General features: G+C 36.8%; 1 protein-coding gene across 1 annotated transcript in view; it reads left to right on the top strand.

Moving 5' to 3' along the window:
* The window catches only part of ADCY1 (adenylate cyclase 1), a 162,296-nt gene extending 141,561 nt beyond the window's left edge, over positions 1–20,735 (top strand). The window contains exons 13-20 of the mRNA XM_082752455.1: positions 1,660–1,916; positions 2,535–2,661; positions 8,773–8,889; positions 10,141–10,287; positions 10,688–10,786; positions 15,545–15,659; positions 17,908–18,032; positions 18,938–20,735. Of these exons, the coding sequence (XP_082608581.1) occupies positions 1,660–1,916; positions 2,535–2,661; positions 8,773–8,889; positions 10,141–10,287; positions 10,688–10,786; positions 15,545–15,659; positions 17,908–18,032; positions 18,938–19,276 (1,326 nt within the window). The 3' untranslated portion in view covers positions 19,277–20,735. The remainder of the gene's footprint in view (positions 1–1,659; positions 1,917–2,534; positions 2,662–8,772; positions 8,890–10,140; positions 10,288–10,687; positions 10,787–15,544; positions 15,660–17,907; positions 18,033–18,937) is intronic.
* The last annotated feature ends 469 nt before the right edge of the window (positions 20,736–21,204 follow it).

Raw genomic sequence — 21,204 nt, 5'->3', positions numbered from 1 at the left:
CTAGCATCTCAGCAAGACGTCCGTATATCTGACTTTTGGATTTAGAAGAATATTATGTCAGCTGGAACCTTTGTAAATCAGCCTCAATACACCTGATTGTTTGACCAAGTGAAACCATTGCCATTTTTACTGCTTACAGATGGTGAAAATGAAATGCAGAGCTCATAATAGCTAGAGCAGCCTCAAACATCAGTGGAGGAAGACAGATTAGAATTTAGTTCTGGCCTCTAAGAAGGGTCATCCAATTACAACTTACAAATGCATATAGCTTTATCCTTTATTGAAGCAGAAAGAGCCTGTAACCACTGAAATGCTTAGAAGTGTTTAATGAGTAGAAACTATTAGTTCCTGCAAAATAATGCCTCCAGAATTCTCAGCTAGCAGAGAAGCTAGGTGTTGAGATTTTACTTAGTTAAGAGCACATAATGTTTTCCTGGAAAGATTGCGCATCATGTACAAAGTTCTCATGCAAGTCTATGTTTTCAGATGATTGTAGTAGCCTTTTCAAGAAGGACATCAAACAAAATCACATTGAAACAATTTTTCACCTCAGTCTCTATAATTTCATAATGTTAGCCATTATGAGTTTAACTTACATTTTATCTTTCATGTCTCATCTTTCTGAATTACTACAATCCCCTGTAAAATATATAGCTTAATAACCTTTCACATTGTCAGTTATTTTACAGCATGCTATAAAATTTCATTGTGAGTGGTCAGGATGAAATAAAAGGGTCTAATAACACACTTCAAAAGAGAAGTTTAAGTACAGGGCAAGGCTTATGTGGCAGTGCCTATTAAAATCAGTATCACACTACAGTCCCACTCTCCCTGTTTATGTTAACTCTAATCCTCTACCGTAGTAAGGGATGAATGTTGGAGTGCAGTTAAGTCTGGAGCTCTAGGGAGTTGCACTGTTTCACAGCAATTCCTCCCTTCCTTGCCTTCCTTGTATGAAAGAGATCTGTATATGACATTGCCTTTGGAAGAATCTGATTAAACTTCCTCATGTTTATCATGGGAAATGCACCAAAACTTCCCCACACCCCCCAGCCAAGAGAGGAAATAGAGCTCCTCAGATAACTGAAATGGTATGGATAAATAAAGACAAGATGTTGTATTTGAATCATATGTGATAACAAAATTAGCTCAGAGGTGGAGAAAATATATTATTCATTCTTAGCTTTTCAAACAGAGATTAAAATATATTTTATTTTATATTTAATTGATTAATTGAAATTGATAAAGCTTACATAGTTTATAAACAAACACATTTATTTCTGGGTTGTGTGCGAGAGCATTTCTAACCCAAATAACCACATACAAGGTTTACTGAAGTTCATAAGCTTTTCAGGTATATGTTGGCTTGAGAATCTCTTGGTTTTGAGCACTGAGAGGGAAACTATTCAACTAATCCCTGACTTCAATCAGTTGGCCCTGCTGGCATCTAATGAACAAAGCACGTCTCCCACCTAAAACTGAATAAAGCATTCAAGGAAAAGGAGAGAGATTTTATTATAGCAGTGAGATGGCTGGGAACTCCATATCAATTTCTTCCCAATTATAAATTAACTACTGTCAGTCCCCACAGCAGCTGTATTTCTGTTTATTTCACATTTAACTTACTTTCTTCCTTTTCCCTTCTCGTATTTTTTCTAGGTTGGCTGCATGCCTTGGGTTTGGAATACCAATTCCAGCAGTTCAATAGTTATCATTTCTCCTGGTGGAACAAATAAAACAATGAATGAACTTCCATGTGACACAGCCCACTATGCTTTCCTTTCCTGTGTAGTGGGGACTCTCACCTTGGCAATATTTCTACGTGTATCTTCCTTGCCAAAAATGATTCTCCTGCTTTTTGTTACAATTTTGTACATAGTTATTCTGGAACTCAGTGGTTATAGAAAAGCAGTGGGGTAGGTATCCTGCAAAGTTAAAGCAATGCACATTTCGTTATAGATAGTCATTACATTTACTATTCATTTGTGAATTGTGCTCGAGCATTCAATGCTGCTTAAGGCCTTATACTCTGTAGAACATGAGAAATACTTAAGCCATCCTTTTTCCAGCAACTGTAGGATCTAGTAATACCAATCATCAGTATATAAGCTTTGGGGAACTAACAATTGTTGCTCTATTATTCTGAAGTTTTATCCTACCATACCTCAGCTGTTTATGCTGCAGTATAATTGAAATATGAAACAGAAAAAAAACTCTTAAAAACTTCACTTTCATATTTCAGCACCCCTCAACTAATTCCAGCTTTATTTAAGCTTTTGAATTTTGAGGGGTTTTGTATTTTCTAAATAAAAGTATGCACACATATTATGATAACGTATGTCATAAAGTGCTGAAGAAGTTGAATGTTGGTGTGATGCAGTCATAGTACTATCATGTAGCACCCTACCAGTATAAGCCTTTTCAGAAAAGGCTAGTACCCACAGGTCCCAAACTAAAGATTTTATATTAAAAATATAGATTATTTGCTATTAGAAAACCTGGTATAATACATTTATTTTCCTTTTATTTTTAAGGGGTGGCTCCTTTTATATGCGTGGCTATGAACCAATACTAGCTATTTTGCTGTTTTCTTGTGCTTTGGCACTGCATTCCAGACAGGTGGACTTGAAGCTACGTCTGGACTACCTCTGGGCTGTGCAGGTAAGTCATAGGATTTCTAGTACTCATGTACATGGAATTATGTCTAACTTTATGAAACTGCTTACAAGTACTTTCAGAAAAATCAGTAGAACTAAGACAGTCAAAATCTTTCATGTCTGTTGGGGTTTACAAAGAAAAGTTATTACAACCTTCTTTCCAGAGATGTATAAATTTCACTTGTTTTGGAGAAGTGATTTTTTGTTTGTAATTGTCGTGGTTTAGCCTGGCCGGCAGCTAAACACCACGCAGCCATTTGCTCACCCTCCCCCCTCCCTCTCTGGAACGGGGGAGAGAAATGGAAAGTGAAGCCCGTGAGTTGAGATAAAGACAGTTTAATAAGACAGGAAAATAATAATAATAATAATAATAATAATAATAATAATAATAATAATAATAATAATAATAATAATAATAATAATAATAATAATAATAATAATAATAATAATAATAATAATACAATGATGATAATAGTACTACTAATAATAATATGTACAAACAAGTGATGCACAATGCAATTGCTCACCACCCGCTGCCCAGCCTAACCCCGAGCAGTCCAGCCCCCTCCTCCGACTAGCCACCCCTATATATTGTTTAGCATGACATCAGATGGTATGGAATACCCCTTTGGCTAGTTTGGGTCACCTGTCCTGGGTCTGTCCCCTCCCAGCTCTTACTGCACCCCCAGCCTGCCTGTTGGCAGGACAGAGCAAGAAGCTGAGATGTCCTTGGCTTGGTATAAGCACTGCTCTGCAACAATTAAAACATCGGGGTGTTATCAGCACTCTTCTCATCCTAAGCCAAAACACAGCATTCCACCAGCTACTAGGAAGAAAATTAACTCTGTTCTAACTGAAACCAGGACAGTAATTGTTCTAAAACAGCATATCATTAGCGAAGTAATATATGTAAGGTACATTATGAATGCACGTTAAATTTCAAGCATGGGAAAATTACTGTTACCAGTATAAACTTGAGATAAAGAAAATAAATCCATGTTTGCTTGTTTTTATTATTATTATTTAAATAAACTTATGTAGATACCCCCCGGGGCTTTTTTTTTTTTTTTTTTTGAAAATACATTTCTTAACTATCATATTCACAGGAAAAAAATATAGAAATTATATTAGCTATAAGCAGGAGTGTCAGGAAAAGTCTGCTTCCCCTCACTCCCCAGCACTCCTATGCCTACTTCCAAAGTGTGTCACACTGACCCCTGAAGGAAAGAGGAAGTTGAAGAAGATGTAAGTTTGGTTTGATGGAATTTGGAAGTTGTCATTATGATTGATCTTACACTTTTATACTCCTGTATTTCATACAGGTTACAACCTGTTCACACCTACATGCTGTTAACTATGTTAATTGTCATAGGTGATTCCCTTCTGAGAGGAACAGAGGACCCCATAAGTCAGCAAGGCCCTAACCATAGGAAGTCTGCTGCCTCCCTCGGGCCTGGGTCAGGGCCATTACCAGGACACTTCCTGGCCTGGTTTTCCCCTCCGATTATTATCCATTACTGATGATTCAGGCTGGCAGCGATGAAATCATTGAGAGAAGCCTGAAGGCTATCTAAAGGGACTTCAGGGGATTGGTGTAGTTAGTAGATAGAACAGGAGTACAGGTGGTGTTTTCATCTATCCCTTCAGTGGCAAGGAGGCATACTGACAGGACCCAGAAAACAAAGCTGATAAATACATGGCTGAGAGTTTTGGGCCCTTCATTACAGAAAAGACATCAAGGCCCTGGTGTGTGTCCATGGAAGGGCTACAAAGCTGCTGAAGGGCCTGGAACACAAGTCCTGTGAGGAGCGGCTGAGGGAACTGGGGTTATTTAGTCTGGAGAAGAGGAGGCTCAGGGGAGACCTTATTGCTTTCTACAGCTACCTGAAAGGAAGTTGTGGGGAGCTGGGGGTCAGCCTCTTCTCATAAATAACTAGCAAGAGGACAAGAGGGAATGGCCTCAAGGTGCACCAGGGGATGTTGAGGTTGGAAATGAGGAGACATTTATTCTCAGAAAGAGTGGCTTTGGAACAGGTTGCCCAGGGAGCCGGTGTAGTCACTGTCCCTGAGGGTGTTTAAGGAAAGGTTGGATGTGATCCTTAGGAAGATGTTTTATTGGGCAATGCTGGTGGTAAGAATATGGTTGGACCAGATGATCTTGCGGGTCTTTTCCAACCTTAATTATTCTATGATTCTACGATGCTATGATTCTATGTTGTTAAGGGAACTGTCTAAATCATTTGAGTGCTTGCTTTTACATGTAAGATCAAGACTGCAACACGTGGGTTAAACACATCCATGGCATTACTGTGCTACTTAGAATGGAGAAATCAAGAATGATTTAGCTCTATTTTCTTCTACTCATAAAGTTTTTCTACCTAGCAGTTAAGTTCTGTTGGGAGTTTTTGTTTGTCTCAATGTCCAAAACCATGCCTACCTCTGTGTTTTACTTACATATGTGAGTGTTTTTTATTTATCATTTAGTTATCATTTGAGTAAGCTTTAAACTTATCACATTCTATAATTGCTGAGGACTCCATGCTGTTTAACTGAGTCTAGAATGCATGACCACTTCATTTTATTATTTTTCTATGACCCCAGTATCTATATGTGCTGTGCCTGTCAGCCTCCAAAATTTGTTTTGGACCAAATAGTCTGTGTTTGTTGTGGTGCCAACTATAATTTCCAAGAGGAAAAAATATCCCCTGGTTTAACCTTTTTAAAGGTTAAAATTGCCTTTGAATAATAGGCAGACTCTAAACTACTAATTGTTTAACAACCATTAAGAGGAGACAAGGGAAAAAAACATCTTCAGTGATGGTTCTCCTCAGCTCCTGGACTGCAGGAGTCCTGTACATGGTTTAACAGCATTCTTGGTCATGTTTCCCTGTGGCTGAAGTATTATTTTTTCATCAAAATATTAGGCTTAACTTGGTTATCTTCTCAGTAGCAGAATTTTTAGAAAATTGTTCACATAAATGCACATGATCTTCAGAGATTTTCTTCCATTTTACAGGGTGAGTGTAGTGGTTCGTTGTGCAAACACTGAATTGCATGAACTACTAATAGAGCTGGAGATTCACATATCCCAGTTGCCAGCCAGTGCAGTGTGAAAGACTTGAGATAACATGGTGCAATATGGAGTTTAGGAAGTTCTGCTGGTGCTAGCTCATGACTGGAAGAACTTCAGACTCCAGGGCTATTCTGGAAGTTTGCATAGTTTTAGTAATCTGATTGCAGTGCTAATCCTGTAAAAAATAAATAAATAAATGAATAAATAAATAAAATCTCTGATGAATAAAACAATTAGTGGCATACAGCTGTAATAGAAAGGATTTTGTCAATATTTTTTTGATTTACTTCATCATGAACCACAAACAGACTAGTACTAACTAAATGATATTTTAAAACTGAAAGTATCCTGCAAATAATGACATTATTAAGAAGAATATATTGCTAGATTCTCAGTGATCTATGCTAATATTAGAGGAAAGCACCAAACTGTGTTTTGAGAAAAAGCAGAGAAGCAAAGCTGACTTTTAAAATTGCATTTATGAGAAAAGGTAATCTAATGCAAATGCATCTGTTATATAACAAGAACAGAAGTAATGCAGCAAGTTTTAGGTATACTACGTGAAAAACAAATGAACAAACAAAAGAAAGCACAACATTTTCTAACTGATAATGAGTCGGTAAAACATTTATATTGTACTTACTGTTCACATGTCATTGGTCATACAGGTTCTTTTTGGTTTTGTTCACTTTTTTCTGTGTCAAATTTCACTTTTCTGAATATCACAGTATTTTCAGAAACAATTATTTTATTTTATTTTTTAAACAGGCAATGGGAAGAGAATTTCGGTTTTTACATAACACCATTGAGAAACTTTATGTGCCTCATATGACAATAGTTGTAAATAGCAAATATAAGAGCATTTCCCTTATTTATGACTCTTAATCACTTTTTTATATATAAATGAATCAACAAAGCTAAAAATAAAAAATAAATACAACAAAAAGTTTATGAGGAAGCTAAAACTGACACAAATGTGGTTTTTTTTTTATCCAGGATTTGTAACAAGAGGAAAGTAAAAATAATGCTATTATGTTACTGATTGTTGCATTCTTTAGGGAATACTAGAATATCATTTACCTATCTTTTCTAATGTGTTACACCTGTAAGAAATACGTATTCTATGATTGGCAGGCATGACTTGCCATGTGTACATACACTTTGTGTCCAAAAATCCTGTCCTGCAGACACTGTGATGGGTCTATTCTTTGTGGTTTTAGTGCCACCTTCAGGTACAAGGATCATGTTTCTGGAGCACCAGTGCCCAATTTCTTCTTAGCTGTATCCTGAAAAAGTGGATTTCCATGTGATAACTAGTCAGTTGGTGGCATTATTACTGCATTTTTATGCCTATTAAATAGCCATCTGAGCGCTCAAGTGATAAAACAGTACAGACCACTTCCTGAACAGACATGTAATGAGTTACCAGCAATGTAAATACTGTGGGATGCTGTGTGACTATATAAAATGTGATAACTGCTTATTATATTGATGTGAAATGCCATAGTACCAATGAACATTCTAAATTTTGTCACCAGATGTGAAGAAAAAGCAAAGTTTGCTTTTAAATACTGCATCTTTTCAAATACAGTTAAAGTCTGCAAAATGACCTAGGTGCCATGAATACCAAACAGGTACAACCAAAAAGTAGCATGTTAAAAATGATATCACTCATGCCTATGGATTTTGTTTATTTTTTTTATTGTCACAATAATCTATCTTGTTTTTTGAACCAGCAGCTACTGTGTGAATATCATGGTAGCAGCTTTCCTTAATGAGCCAACAGGAACAGGAACAAATAGATGAAGATTTGGTTGCTATTTAGCTGCCTAAATACTATTTCCACCAAGAATGTAAACACCTGTGATCTGTGTTATTTTATTCTTTCTGCAGCCTCAAGTTCTCCTCCCTTTGCAATGTCTATTTTGCCTGGGAAAGGGTGATGCCTATACATCCTTTTATCTCAGCTACTCAAAGAGTAGCTTTGAGCTCAGGAGTTCATGAGTCACAAGGAGAGAAGAAAATTTTCATTTGCATTCCCCTGAAAGGCAGAAAACAGGAAGATCAAAAAAGGTCCAGAAAATATGTCATTGGTTTGCTTTCCTCCTCAGAGGGCTGTGTGAAAATCAGAACGTAGGGCTCAAAGCACCTCTCAGAACAAGGAGCAAATAATGTTGCGGAAGAGTTTAAGAAGGATTAGGCTGGAATTTGCAAACCTGGGAGTACTAAAAAGAGATTTCTATATAGTTAGTATTTTTCAGATAAAGGATCTGATTTTTAGAATTTCTTCCTTATGTGTGGCCCTCACTGGCTCCTGTGACCAAAGTCACTTAAAATAAGACACAAGAACCTTGAGTAAAATAAGACACAAGAGCTTAGCTGTGTTAACTCTTAGACACTTTCTTAATGCTGTCATTCTCATGAATTGTAGAATCTCTGTTGTGCACAGGAATTGTGTATGTATTCATGACAAATACTGTTGTAATTAAAGACAGCCGTAGAAATAATTATTTTTACATTAAAATATATATTTGTTTTTAAATTGCCTTTCGCTCTTGAGGATGTTCAAATGTAAAACGGTTTTCTCTGTTAAATCTGTTTTACCAGGTCAGTTTCTATTTTACTGCAAAGTGTCATAGATTTGCTTTAAATCCTAGTGATTCTCTAGGCTTCCCTTTTTTGAAAGGTGGTTCAGATAGTGCTGTCAGTATTTCTACCTACCTAAAAAAGAAGTAATTCACCTCTAATTTCAATGTGACTTAAGGGGAATTACTAATAGCTTTTTAAGAGTGCCCATTTAAAGAGCAGAGGTCCCTGTGAGACACCAATACACAGTTGATTAAGCCCTGAAAGTAGTCATCAGCCTAGTGACTTTAGAATTAGTAAGAACTTAAAGGTAAAAAACCCCTGATGCTACTGTTCTCACTCTACTTCATAGATACTGTTTTGCTCAGTTTAATTTCAAAGTATGTTTTTGATGGTTTCAGTTAATTTTTCTTTTTTACATTTTGGAAAAGATTTTCTTTTCCTTTATCCCTACAGGCAGAAGAAGAGAGAGATGATATGGAGAGAGTCAAACTGGATAATAAACGAATTCTCTTCAATCTGTTGCCAGCACATGTTGCACAGCACTTTCTTATGTCTAATCCAAGGAATATGGTAAACCAAGATAAGGTTTAAATATATGGTAATGTTGTATAAATGTGACCATTTGCAGCTTGGGTCAACTTTCAACTGTATACTTTCAAGAAAAGCTTGGACTTATAAAATTGCATTCAAATTAAAATAAATGGGTTTGTAAATACTTGTATGCAGGAATTAGATCAGGATTATTTCTTTCTCTGTATTGTCCTCTTTCTCTGAAGAATTTTAAGAAAAAGCAGGATAAGGGAATTCTGTAATATTCAACATCAATGCAGCTGAGTGTCTGCATGCAAATCAAAAATTTCTTTTTCAATTAAATTAGAGGATTGGAATTTATCAGAGTATTTCATGAGCTCAGTTTGGTTCTGAGTGGTGAGGTTTGTGAATTGCCAGAAGCTTCCATTTGAACCACTCTAGTTCTGTAAATACACCATATTACCAAACTCAGCCTTTACAAGTAAAAACAGAATTTTACTCATCCAGAGAAGCTACAATAGCTTTTAACCTCAAAGTCCACAGTGATGAAGTGAACACTGGTTCAAGCAGACATTACCACGTTTTTTCTAGAGCAGCTGCAATAACTGCAGCAATTGTGGCCATAATGACCACAACACTGCTCTTCTAAATTATGAGTCTCTGTGCTTTGGAGTTTGGACCAATATATTTAAACTGCAGAACTGCAATTATACTTTCTGTTAGCTCTCTGAATTCTTAAATAGGAGCTTTACCAGGCAGAACAAGATTATATTGCTAATGCTGAATACAGGATTCTGCAACTCAGGGAAAGAGATGAAAAAGCAAGGCTGCTGGTTTTGTGCTGCAGGGTAAGACTGTCCTGTCTCCTATTTTAACCGTAAAACAGAACTGAGAAAATGCTATGGTATTTCTCACACAATAAAAGAAGTTCTAAAACTGTTCAGAGTTTCTATGAATTTTTCAGTCACTTCATCCCTACACAGGGAAAAGAGACTACATTTTGGTTGTTTTTGTTGTTTGTTTGTTTGTTTGTTTTAAATGGCTTTAATAGCTTAGGTTTTACTTTTATGCTGTGGATTTTTTTTAAGGGAAGAGATCTTGCATTTGTTTATTTATATTCAATAGGACTGGCTCTCTCTCTACCCAAACTGATGACTTTTGTCCTAGCTATCCAGGCAACTGCTCTTGCTGCTTAGCAGTAGAATAAGTATCAGAATAGGTATCATAATAATAATGTCTGTTTTAGATTAAACTTTTTAAACAAAAATTATATCTTTTCATGTACTGCAGGACCTTTATTACCAGTCATATTCACAAGTGGGAGTGATGTTTGCTTCCATCCCAAATTTCAATGATTTCTACATTGAACTGGATGGCAATAATATGGGAGTGGAGTGTTTACGCCTGCTAAATGAAATTATTGCTGATTTTGATGAGGTAAGGTCTAAATGCTTTGTCTTTTGACCATATCAGTTCTACCAAACTTCTATCAACAGAGGTTTTTTGTAAAAATTCAACATATTTTGAACTGTTTAATAAAACAGTACTATATTGAGAACCAACTGGGCCTCTCTCCAAAGTGCCTGTTTTGTACATTTGAGGACATGAATCTGACTTCAAATTCCTTTACTGTAAGAAAAGTATTAAAATGCAAGTCAGTGGTATTTTCTTGTTTGTTTGTTTGCTTGTTTTTCTTTAAATGACCACAAAGAAAGCAAGCCTCAACTTACCTCAGCAAACCATAATATGGTTTAATCAAGTTGCACATTATTTGTTAACTATGGTTGCTTGTCTAAAATATTATGTAATATTTAACAGTTTTATGTTTTAAACAAAGCTTATGGACAAAGAGTATTATAAGGACATAGAAAAGATCAAGACAATTGGAAGTACATATATGGCAGCTGTGGGACTTGTACCTACTTCAGGAACTAAGGTAAGAAGATTTTATATGACAGTCAATGTGGTGGAACTGTTCTCGTTCAGTTTTCAAAGGAACACCAGGAACACAACCAACTCAGTGTGATTACAGATAGCTTGTTTTATTTCTTTACAACAACTTAAATCTGAAATTCAAATAACATCATTAGCTTGAAAAGAAAAATTGCTATCCTAGCAACTTCTCACATGCCTGCATTTGTATTTGATTGTCTGCAAATCTGGATTCTTTGTAAAGGATCTGTGTAAAAAGCTCCTAAGTCAGAATGGTAGTATTTTAAACCCAGAATCTATTTACTAGATTTGTATGCAGCATCTGGAAAAACAGAATCCCCTGGCAGAATACCAAATATATTGTGTTCAAATTAATAACTACATTTAAAAGGCATAATGTATTAATAAACTATTAATAAAATTAATTATACAAGCAATATAATGAACACATGAAGGCAACCCATGCATTCAGATTTCCCAGAATCTCCTGAGACCTCTTCCCTATTCATAGAATCATAGTATCATAGAATGGTTTGGATTGGAAGGAAACTCAAAGATCATCTATTTCTACCCCCTTTGACCAGGTTGCTCAACACAACCTGTTGTGTTGACTTGAACACTTCCAGGGTTGGGGTATCCATGACTTCCCTGGGCAACCTGTTCCAATACCTCACCATCTTCATCATGAAGAATTTCTGCCTTATATCTAAACCTGCCCTCTTTTAGTTTAAAACTGTTACCCGTTGTCTGATCACTGTACCCCCGATAGAGTTTCTCCTCATCTTTCCTATAGGGCCCCTTTTAAATACTGAAAGGCTGCTATAAGGTCTCTCTGGAGCCTTCTCATTTCTAAACTAAATAACCACAACTTTCTCAGCCTTTCTTCATAAGAGAGGTTTTCCAGCCCTCTGATCATCTTCATGACCCTCTTCTGGACCCGCTGTAACACATCTATGTCTTATCTGTGTGCCCAGAGCTGAACGCAGTACTCCATGTGGGGTACTTATGAAAGCAGAATAGATGGAGAGAATCACCTCCTTTGACCTGTTACATACAATCTTTTTGATGCAGCCCAGGATATAGTTGGCTTTCTGGGCTGCAAGCACACAGTGTGTCATCTGCATACTTGTTGACGGTGCATTCAAACCCACTGCCCATGTTGCTGACAAAGATGTTAAATAGTACTGCAAATGTTTTGCATGAGTACAGGTAGATATGCATGCCTGTTCTGATACACACGTACAAGTGTTGTAGAGATGAACTCATGCATATGGTTTAAAATTTAAAAAATAACACTGAATTAGAGGGTAAAAGCAAAATGAGGCAGGAGATTGCCTGTAAATTTTCTAAGAACAACCAACAACATTAAATGAATAAATAAGGCAACATTGAAATCAACTATTAGAATCACAGTGGAGTGTATCACAACTTACTTTCTGGTCTGCAAGGTGTTTTATTTATTTACTTATTTATTTATTTATTTTAATTTTTCCTAGAGTAGAAATCTGGACATTATAAAAAGACATTTTAAAATGTTGAGTTTATGCTGAAAATGTTTGACTCCTGGTTCCTGAGGAAGGCAGAAAATTCTTTGAATTTTGTTCCGTATGATCTCATACAAACAGGCAAAGGCATACTTTGTGTCTGGTATAAATGCTCTTTGAACTATAATCCTGAAAACACGTGTGTTATTGCTTAACTTCAGTAGCATATGTTCCAAAACCTAAACATGTTTATCTCTTGTATTTTATAGTTGCTAACTGAAGGGTCAGCTGAGTTAGTCCAGTACTAAAGGTACTGCTCTGAGCTTATCATATTAATGTATTTTAAATCACTGCAGATGGTCTTGTACAGGACCCTGGGTTTTCCTGAAATCTTGGGGCAAATTTTGATCTTTTCTGTACAGGTAGAATTTATTTAACATTCCAAACTCTCAAAAATTTAAAGATCTTTTGTGATCACAGATAATATTTTCATTTGTAACTTGGGTTTTCAATTCTTCTGTGGTATCTTCTGTGATGCAAGTGGGCAGGAATTGTTCATATCCTCTTGGCAATTTCCTGCTAGGTCTTCAGCATGCAGCCATTTATTAGAAGTATGATGATCCTGGGTAGCCTACCATGTCCAGACAATCACTGCCCTGTCCACACAGTCCCTGGACTGCCCTACAGAGCCAGATATGTCCACTGTAAGCCATACCAGACTCAAGTGCTCCTGGTCTCCCCTCTGCCAGTGGTATCCCAGCTTCATAAGAAAATCTGGTGCAGCCTCTAATTGTGTGCCATGGATTTTGTGCGAGGTTTAGGACATGAGCACAAGTTGTGTATGTGGTTAACTCTGCTCTTAACTGAAAATACTTACACACATAGGAACTCAGTACACTTATAAAGTTAAATATTTTAATCCCATATTTTGCAGGACTTTTTTTTTTTTTTTTTTTTTTTCTGCAGCTTGACTTCAGCAGGTGCCTATAGCAAATTCACATTGCCTCTGTCAGGGTGGTTTTGCTGTGACGATTATGCCGATCTTTCTATTAACCTTTCTTCGGTTATTTAAATAAATAATTCATTGCTAGTTACATCATCAGGGCAGCACACTTACCAGGTTCTTTGTAGATCTGCACAATGTAAGTTCACTGCATGTGTGGAGTCCTTGTAAATTACATCTGTGATTTTACTAGGATCCTGACTTTGTTGTGGTTTTCAGTGCAAGTTCAAAAGAGTGTGGCAGTAATCCTTTTGAGACACATATGCCATCTATAGTAAATCCTGTATTTGTGACCTGTCATCTCTCCTGCAACCATGAGAGGCAATGCAGGAAATCAAAGTATGCATCAGGCAAGACTACATTGGAAGGAAAAGGAATGTAAAGATTAGAGATTTAATAAAAGCATAGACTTCTCTTTGTTCCAGACATTCAATATTCTTCACCCTCTCTGTTAGAAGTGTAGCCACCAGCCTTTTTATCTTTAAACTTAATTCTTATTCTTATATTTGTCTTTGTGAGGCTGGAAAAGAGTGGAGCTAGCTGACATTGCAAGAAACGTGTAAAGAAAACTATCCTTCCAAAAAACTGGGACTTGCCCAAGTTTTTCATTTTAATCATTTTTTGTTTGTGTTTTCTCTATTTTTTTTAATTTCCCAAACACATGGAGGACCACTTTCAAATTAAGCTGAGAAAAGCAAATAGCAGCCTGTTTCTCAGGTTTCTCAGGCACATTCAATTTATAAAATCTCACTATCATGTCAAAAATCCAGTAATCTCTCATCTCATGCCAGCTACCACAGCCATGTTGTGAAACACCGTACTGAAGCTAGACAGCCAATGACCCTGTATTTCTTTCACCATATCCTACCTTTAGCCGACTTTCACTTTGTAAATCTGTTCAAGAATTCATATTTATTATTCAAATAAAAGTACAACGTGAGAGCAACAATACTGAGTCAGGTCAAAGGTCCACCCTGGTAACCTATCTTTAATGAGCCAACAGTAGATACTGGGGGAAGGGTATGAGTTAGAGAGCAAACATGCAAATCTCTGTTTTCTACTTTCTAATGATATGCTGTTTAAGAAATTCTAGATCTACAGATAATATCTATTTACCAGTTCATAGCAAATGTTTCTTCCATTAATTTGTATAAGTATGTTTGAATCTAACTAAACTTTTGGAATCAACAATGTTCTCTGAAAATGAGTTCAACAGTTTAATTAGACTGTAGGTGTAAAAAGTATTTCTTTATGTTTTGTTTTGGGGGGTTCTTTTTCCTTTTCTTCCTTTTCCTTTTCCTTTTCCTTTTCCTTTTCCTTTTCCTTTTCCTTTTCCTTTTCCTTTTCCTTTTCCTTTTCCTTTTCCTTTTCCTTTTCCTTTTCCTTTTTCTCTTTTTATCTTGATACTTCATTATTTTATTTGATCCTTTCTGGTTCTTTTGCTGTAGTTCATTTAGGTATGTTTTATAACAAATCACTTCAGCTTGCCTGGAAAGGAAAGAAAATAGAGCTGTTCTGTATCTCGCAGGATTAAACATAACAGGAATTTTGTCAATGGGAACAACATGGACCCATGGAGCTGGGATCTAGCAAAATCCCCAAAGGGAGAAAAGGGCAGAACTGTAGCTATTAATAATCATCAGGCAAAGTAGTTTTGTAAGAAACCAGGTTATATTCTGTGAAATGCTCACAACAAACATCTGCAGCTCTCTAGCAACAGAACAACTTAACCATGGGAACTGTGCTTTCCATTCTTCCCAGAAATCAGAAAAAGAGAGGAGTGGAAAAGGAAAAAAGAGGGAAGGGAAGGGAAGGGAAGGGAAGGGAAGGGAAGGGAAGGGAAGGGAAGGGAAGGGAAGGGAAGGGAAGGGAAGGGAAGGGAAGGGAAGGGAAGGGAAGGGAAGGGAAGGGAAGGGAAGGGAAGGGAAGGGAAGGGAAGGGAAGGGAAGGGAAGGGAAGGGAAGGGAAGGGAAGGGAAGGGAAGGGAAGGGAAGGGAAGGGAAGGGAAGGGAAGGGAAGGGAAGGGAAGGGAAGGGAAGGGAAGGGAAGGGAAGGGAAGGGAAGGGAAGGGAAGGGAAGGGAAGGGAGAATCAGTATTTGAGAAAATAGTGCATATGCTGTAATCACCATCAAAAGTTCCTTTCACGGGCAGCATAATAGGTTAAATTCCTTCCCTAAGCCATCCAACTTGGGCCTTTCATTGCTTTTCATATCGGTATTTCAGCTGCTTCTTAGTACCAAACAAATCTAATGTTTAACACCATTTTGTTTCTAGGCTAAAAAATCAATTTTTTCCCATCTGAGTGCACTGGCAGATTTTGCAATAGAGATGTTTGACGTTCTTGATGAAATCAACTATCAGTCTTACAACGACTTTGTCCTACGAGTAGGTAAGTCACATTCTACAATTATCACACAAGAGGAACACTGTTGTTTTTTAACTTTCCTTGTACTGTCTGGAAAGGACTGCCTGCCCTGAATTCCTGAATAAAACTGAGAAGCCTTCTTGTAGAATGTGCACATCCATGTAGAAGATGAGCAGCATGAATGGTCATCATCAGTACTAAAGAATTAGACCTGTGTCCAATTCTAGTGTCTAAGTCTATGCGCACCTAAAAGGAAACGGCACTAATATTTTTATACAATATTATTACTGTATCTAATATTGTGGCTTACATTGCTTTACATTGCTTAACAGGTGCAAACTAATTCCAGCTGTATTTAACTGTTAGGTACTCCAGCATCTGCATAGACATTGTTGGCATTAAAAGTGTGGTGGGAACTTTTCATAAAAATCATAAAATATCCTGAGTTGGAAGAGATCCACAAGAATCACGAAGTTCAACTCTTGTCTCCACACAGTACCTCCCAAAAATCAAACCATATGTCTGAAAATGTTGTCCAAATGCTCCTTGAACTCCAGCAGGCTTGGTGCCCTGACCACTTCCCTGGGGAGCATGTTCCAGTGCCCTACCAACCTCTTGGTGAAGGCTCTTTTCCTAATATGCAATCTGAACCTCCTCTGACGCAATTGCATGCCATTCCCTTGATGATTCTCCCACTTGATTCTCCCACTAATGAGAAGAGATCAGCACCTCCCCCTCCAAATCACCTCAAACAGTCCTTTCTGCCAGGACACAGTTTGAACAAAAATTCTTAATTTATTTCATGGATGGAAGTTTTGAAACAGAAACTTGACCACATTTATAGTCCAGGATTTATAGCAGTAATAGAGATTCTATTGTATATCTATATTGTAGATCTATATGTATAGATGATCTATACATATTTGAATATGTAGATATCTTGTATATATATATATATAGAGAGAGAGAGATTTAATTTTATTAAAATATAAATCAAAACAACTTGCATCTTGATATTTTTCAGTGCACAGGGGAGCTTTTCTCCAGAATTCTAGGCTTTGGTGTACAGTTTCAGAAGTTCTACCTTTGCTTTTTTTTTTTTTTTTTTATGCTGTTATTACACTTTTTTTTTTGCCAGTCTTCACACCTGTCTTGGTGAATAAGTGCTGTTTAATCCAACAAATAAAATTCTCTGGTCTTCACAGCACGGTCCTTCCCATGGAATCCTTTATATGCTATTTCAAGCCTTACCTCTGTGAGTACATTTTCCCAGCCTGCTTAAGGAGCAAGATTTTCTCTTCCCTTCCTTCCTCCTGTCTCACTGCTCTCCAATGAAAACCAGCTAGACAAGGGGAAAAGTGAGGCTGCTAACAGCAGGATAGTAGGAAAGACCAAAGACAACAAGGATGGCAGCAGCAGACTTATACATCTTTGACCTTCTGTATATCCTGATAATCAGAAGTCTGAAATTCTTTTTGAACCATGTTACAACTGTTTTTTCCAGGTTCAGAAAGGGGTAGAAGACAAATATCTAAACCCCATTCTGCTGTATAACTTGCCTGGGAAAGACTTTGCGTAGAACATTATGGAGGATTTCACATTTACAGCTCCTAAAGGGCACTCAGAAAAAAGAACATCCCATTTTTTTCTTTCAAACAAGTGTCAAAATCTGTCAGAAATGTAGAAGGAAGCCCAGTGTTTTCCTGAAAAAGATGCTTGAGCTGTTTTCACATACTTTCTTCTTACAACCTGTTCTGAGTTGTCCTGAGTTTTCTAGTAGTGATAACCACTATGACATGCTTCTCTTACCCCATTCATTGTGTTTTCAAGGCCACTATTTCTGTTCAGCTTGGAAAATCCCCCACTAGAAAGGCTTTGTATGAACAGCCACAGTGGAAGTCATAGCAAACAATTAAAGGTCTTTAAAAATTTTTCTTGAATATTTCCACAGACAAATTGTGTAGTACCAATACTTTTCTTCTTTTCTTAAAAATAATTTAAAAAAATAAAATCAACAAATGGGCTAATTTTTTATATTGTTTATCATACTGCATTTCCAATTAGATATCTATGTATATGTCTTTGTTTTGTATCTAAAACTCTTCCAAATTCGAAAGTCCAGTTAGTGTTAACATACATTGTGTTCTATGACCAATAGAATTCCAGGACACTTGTGATAAGTCTGTTTTATAAGATTTATGTTTTCCTTCAATAATATGCTGTAGTGTTTGAAACAACTGAAAAAACAAACTCATTATTGTTCTGATTTTAGGTATTAACGTTGGGCCTGTAGTGGCTGGAGTCATTGGAGCCAGAAGACCACAGTACGATATCTGGGGAAACACTGTAAATGTTGCCAGCCGGATGGATAGTACTGGAGTGCAAGGGAAAATTCAGGTGACTGCATTCTAAGATAATTTTACAAACTTTATATAACTGCTGTTTTATATGTGTTTACATTTTTAAGACTCCTTAAAAATGCAGCCTCACTTGATTTTGTGTTTTTTGTTTGTTTGTTTTGTTTTGTTTTCTGAATAAAGCAAAATTCTCCAGATGAATCAGGAAACAGATATGTAGTTGTTTTCCATGATATGCTTCATTACTTCATAAAATCCAGATAAATTGTTTCCCATCAGAAGAAACAGGGTTCTCTGCTGCATTGCACTCAGCTGGAGGCAAGCCCAGGAATGCCAACACTGCATGGGGCACCCAGTGTGCTGTAGGAATTTTGCCTGAATAAGGACTACAAGGAAGGGATCTGTGTCCATTTGCATCCTGCTGCATTTTATATGGCTTTAAAAATTCCTCAAATCCTTTGGATTGGAGATGCTACACAGGCAGAATATTGTTTTTCTACTAGAGCTTGGCTAGAAGCAATGCTGCACATCTCAAAATCTCAACGAACTCTTTATCCAAAATACCTGTTTAGTCTCCAGGGATCAAAAGGCCTTTTGGAGTAACTTACCATCAGTAGAACTGATACAGCTTAGAAAAGTGGAGAATTTGGCTACATACTTCTGACAGACAGAGCTTAATTTGGCTGTGTAATTATTCATCTTGAGACCAGAATTTCTGCTTCTGAGATTCCAGTTTGGTCAGTGATTTTAAATTCCTTAAGAAAGCTTTTAGTGAGCCCAAGAGCAGCAGTACATGTTAATTCATTCTGCTTATGGGTACTTCACAACAGATAAGTAAAATAGGGAGGGGTTGGCAGTTTTAGGATTGACCTTATATGAACAGAAAAAAAAAATGAAAAGCTAATATTTTTTTCTTTTTTTGTTTCTTCTTTTCCCTCTCTTCAGGTTACAGAAGAAGTTCAGCGGATATTAAAGAGGTGCAGTTATGAATTTGTGTGCAGGGGTAAAGTCAGTGTAAAGGGAAAAGGTGAAATGTTGACCTATTTCCTGGAAGGAAAGGCCAATGGAAATAATCCACAAACACGATCTTTAAACTTAGAGCGGAAAATATACCCTTATGGAAAATCAAACATTCAAACAAAACTGGGTACCAGCTGTCCATCAGTGTCCTCAGTTGCTAGCTTTACCGTAAATGCTGGGCTTGGAGCAGTTCAAGCATCTGCCACTCATACAAATCAAACACTGCATTATCTTCCCTCTGTGCCGGCTGTGAAGGAGGCGTAGAGCAAAGGAGATTTGGTTGTGCCATTTGCAGTGAACTTGGAAAGCAATGGTTCCCTGAATTTTTACCAAGAGATCAGAGGTCATATAGGCCATGGCATTAACCAAGGACCACTACAACCCAACCAAAGAGAACTTGGGAACTGTGTAATGAACTCTTGGGATGGAATATATAAGGGCTAGCAATTCTGTTAGAAAAGTCAAAACCTGATTTTCTGGAAATAAGGAATATTTTCTTGACATTTTTAATGGGTAAATGGAAAAAAAAATGAGATAAACGTGCAAGCAATTATTTATGAGTGTGTGTGTATATATATGTTTTAATTTATATATGCACATATACAAACACTCCTACGTAGAATTAATATAGTTATATATATATATATAAAAAAAAAAAAGAAAAACGTTAAAATATGTATTTATTTACACATCCACCTACAATGACATAGCAAAGAGATTTCTCTTTCTGTCATAGCCAGCATTGTTGGGTCTGGGATTAGAAAAGCTGCATTTAATTGTGGAGTGTGTGGCAGATGAAGGTTCTCTTGGGCTACAGCAAGAATTAGAAAAACCGTGCTCCCAATGCATGAGTTAAAGCAATGAGAAGTGTTCATTGCACTGTCAGTGGCAGATTAACAAAGGCTAGATTCAGGTAATTGCTAAACCTTATGTATTTTTCAAGCTCTACTTGCATGCTCCAAAACTTTGAAGAAATTCCAAGTCAAACAATAACACTAGGTTGTAAAATAGATAAACAACAGAACTTTAATTTTGGCAGAAGAGCAATACGTTTTCTTTTTACATTGGAAAAAAAAATCCATTGGAGAAAAAAAAAAAAAAAAAAGGTGTTAGAGTTTTAAAAGTTGCTAATTCCTCAGAGGTCATCAGATTCTGTGTGAGACAGAGGAGCCACCCCCCAAATAGAGCAATACACTTCAGCAATATAGAAACATTCCTTTATGTATATTGCTGATTTTATCGAAGAGCAGAAGGATGGTATTATAAATTGGATGGCTTTTGTAAACAGCATAGGTCATGTAACTCGGTTCCAGGACTTAGCTATACCTTTCTAAGCTGCTCAAAGAATATTCCTGTACTTCAGACAAACATGCTGTTGCTAGCTTTGTGCTATTTGTATATTTGCCAGGTCTTATGTCTTAATTGATTTCTAAATTAATGCCATAGTTGTTGTTTTTTTATATCTTGATTCTATCCAGGCTCACTCCTCAAAGCTGTACATTTATAGAAAGCTATAATTCTGAGAAACAAGCACAGTCAAACTTTGCCTAACTGAGGAGCACACTGGTAAACATACCATGAAAGTGAAGGCTGCTCTTAACCTGCATAAAAGGGAATATGTTGTGACTTCTTTTTCCTTTAATAGAGCCCACATCCTATCATAAATCGTTTCATTTTGAAACACCAGTCTAGATGTGATATGCATTGCGTAGGAGGGGGTAGTCTAGAGTTACCTGGCTGTGGATGACTGGTGACATGCTCCATGAACAGCTGCCATAATGGGGATGCACAATCTAACCAGGCTCACTGCTTTCCAAAAGAGAAGCAAAGCTTCAAATTGTCAAAAAACATGCAAAGCTTCATTTTAGTTAAAAAAAAAAAAAAAACTGCAGAAGTTGTCAAGATTGTACATTAGGAAACATATATAGTATATTCCACATTTCCTATTTTGTTACTGATTTCAGTGGAAAGAGGATACTGAATGTGGTTCTTCTACAATCAGCATATGGACAAATTTTGTGTAGACATGTACAAATAGTTAAAGAAAATCTGCAGGAGTTTCTGTTCCCTGTGTAGCTGTGGGACTCCACTGGTTTTCAGCAAGGTTTTACCTGGTATCCTGTCAGCTAGGTGCTTGATTACAAAGATAGCACAAATACTGTTGTGATTAAAACTATAAGAAATGTAAATTG

This window comes from Aythya marila (genome assembly GCF_965140915.1).
Source record: "Aythya marila genome assembly, chromosome: 2".
Taxonomy (NCBI): Eukaryota; Metazoa; Chordata; class Aves; order Anseriformes; family Anatidae; genus Aythya; species Aythya marila.
This window is presented reverse-complemented; position numbering and strand designations above follow the sequence as displayed.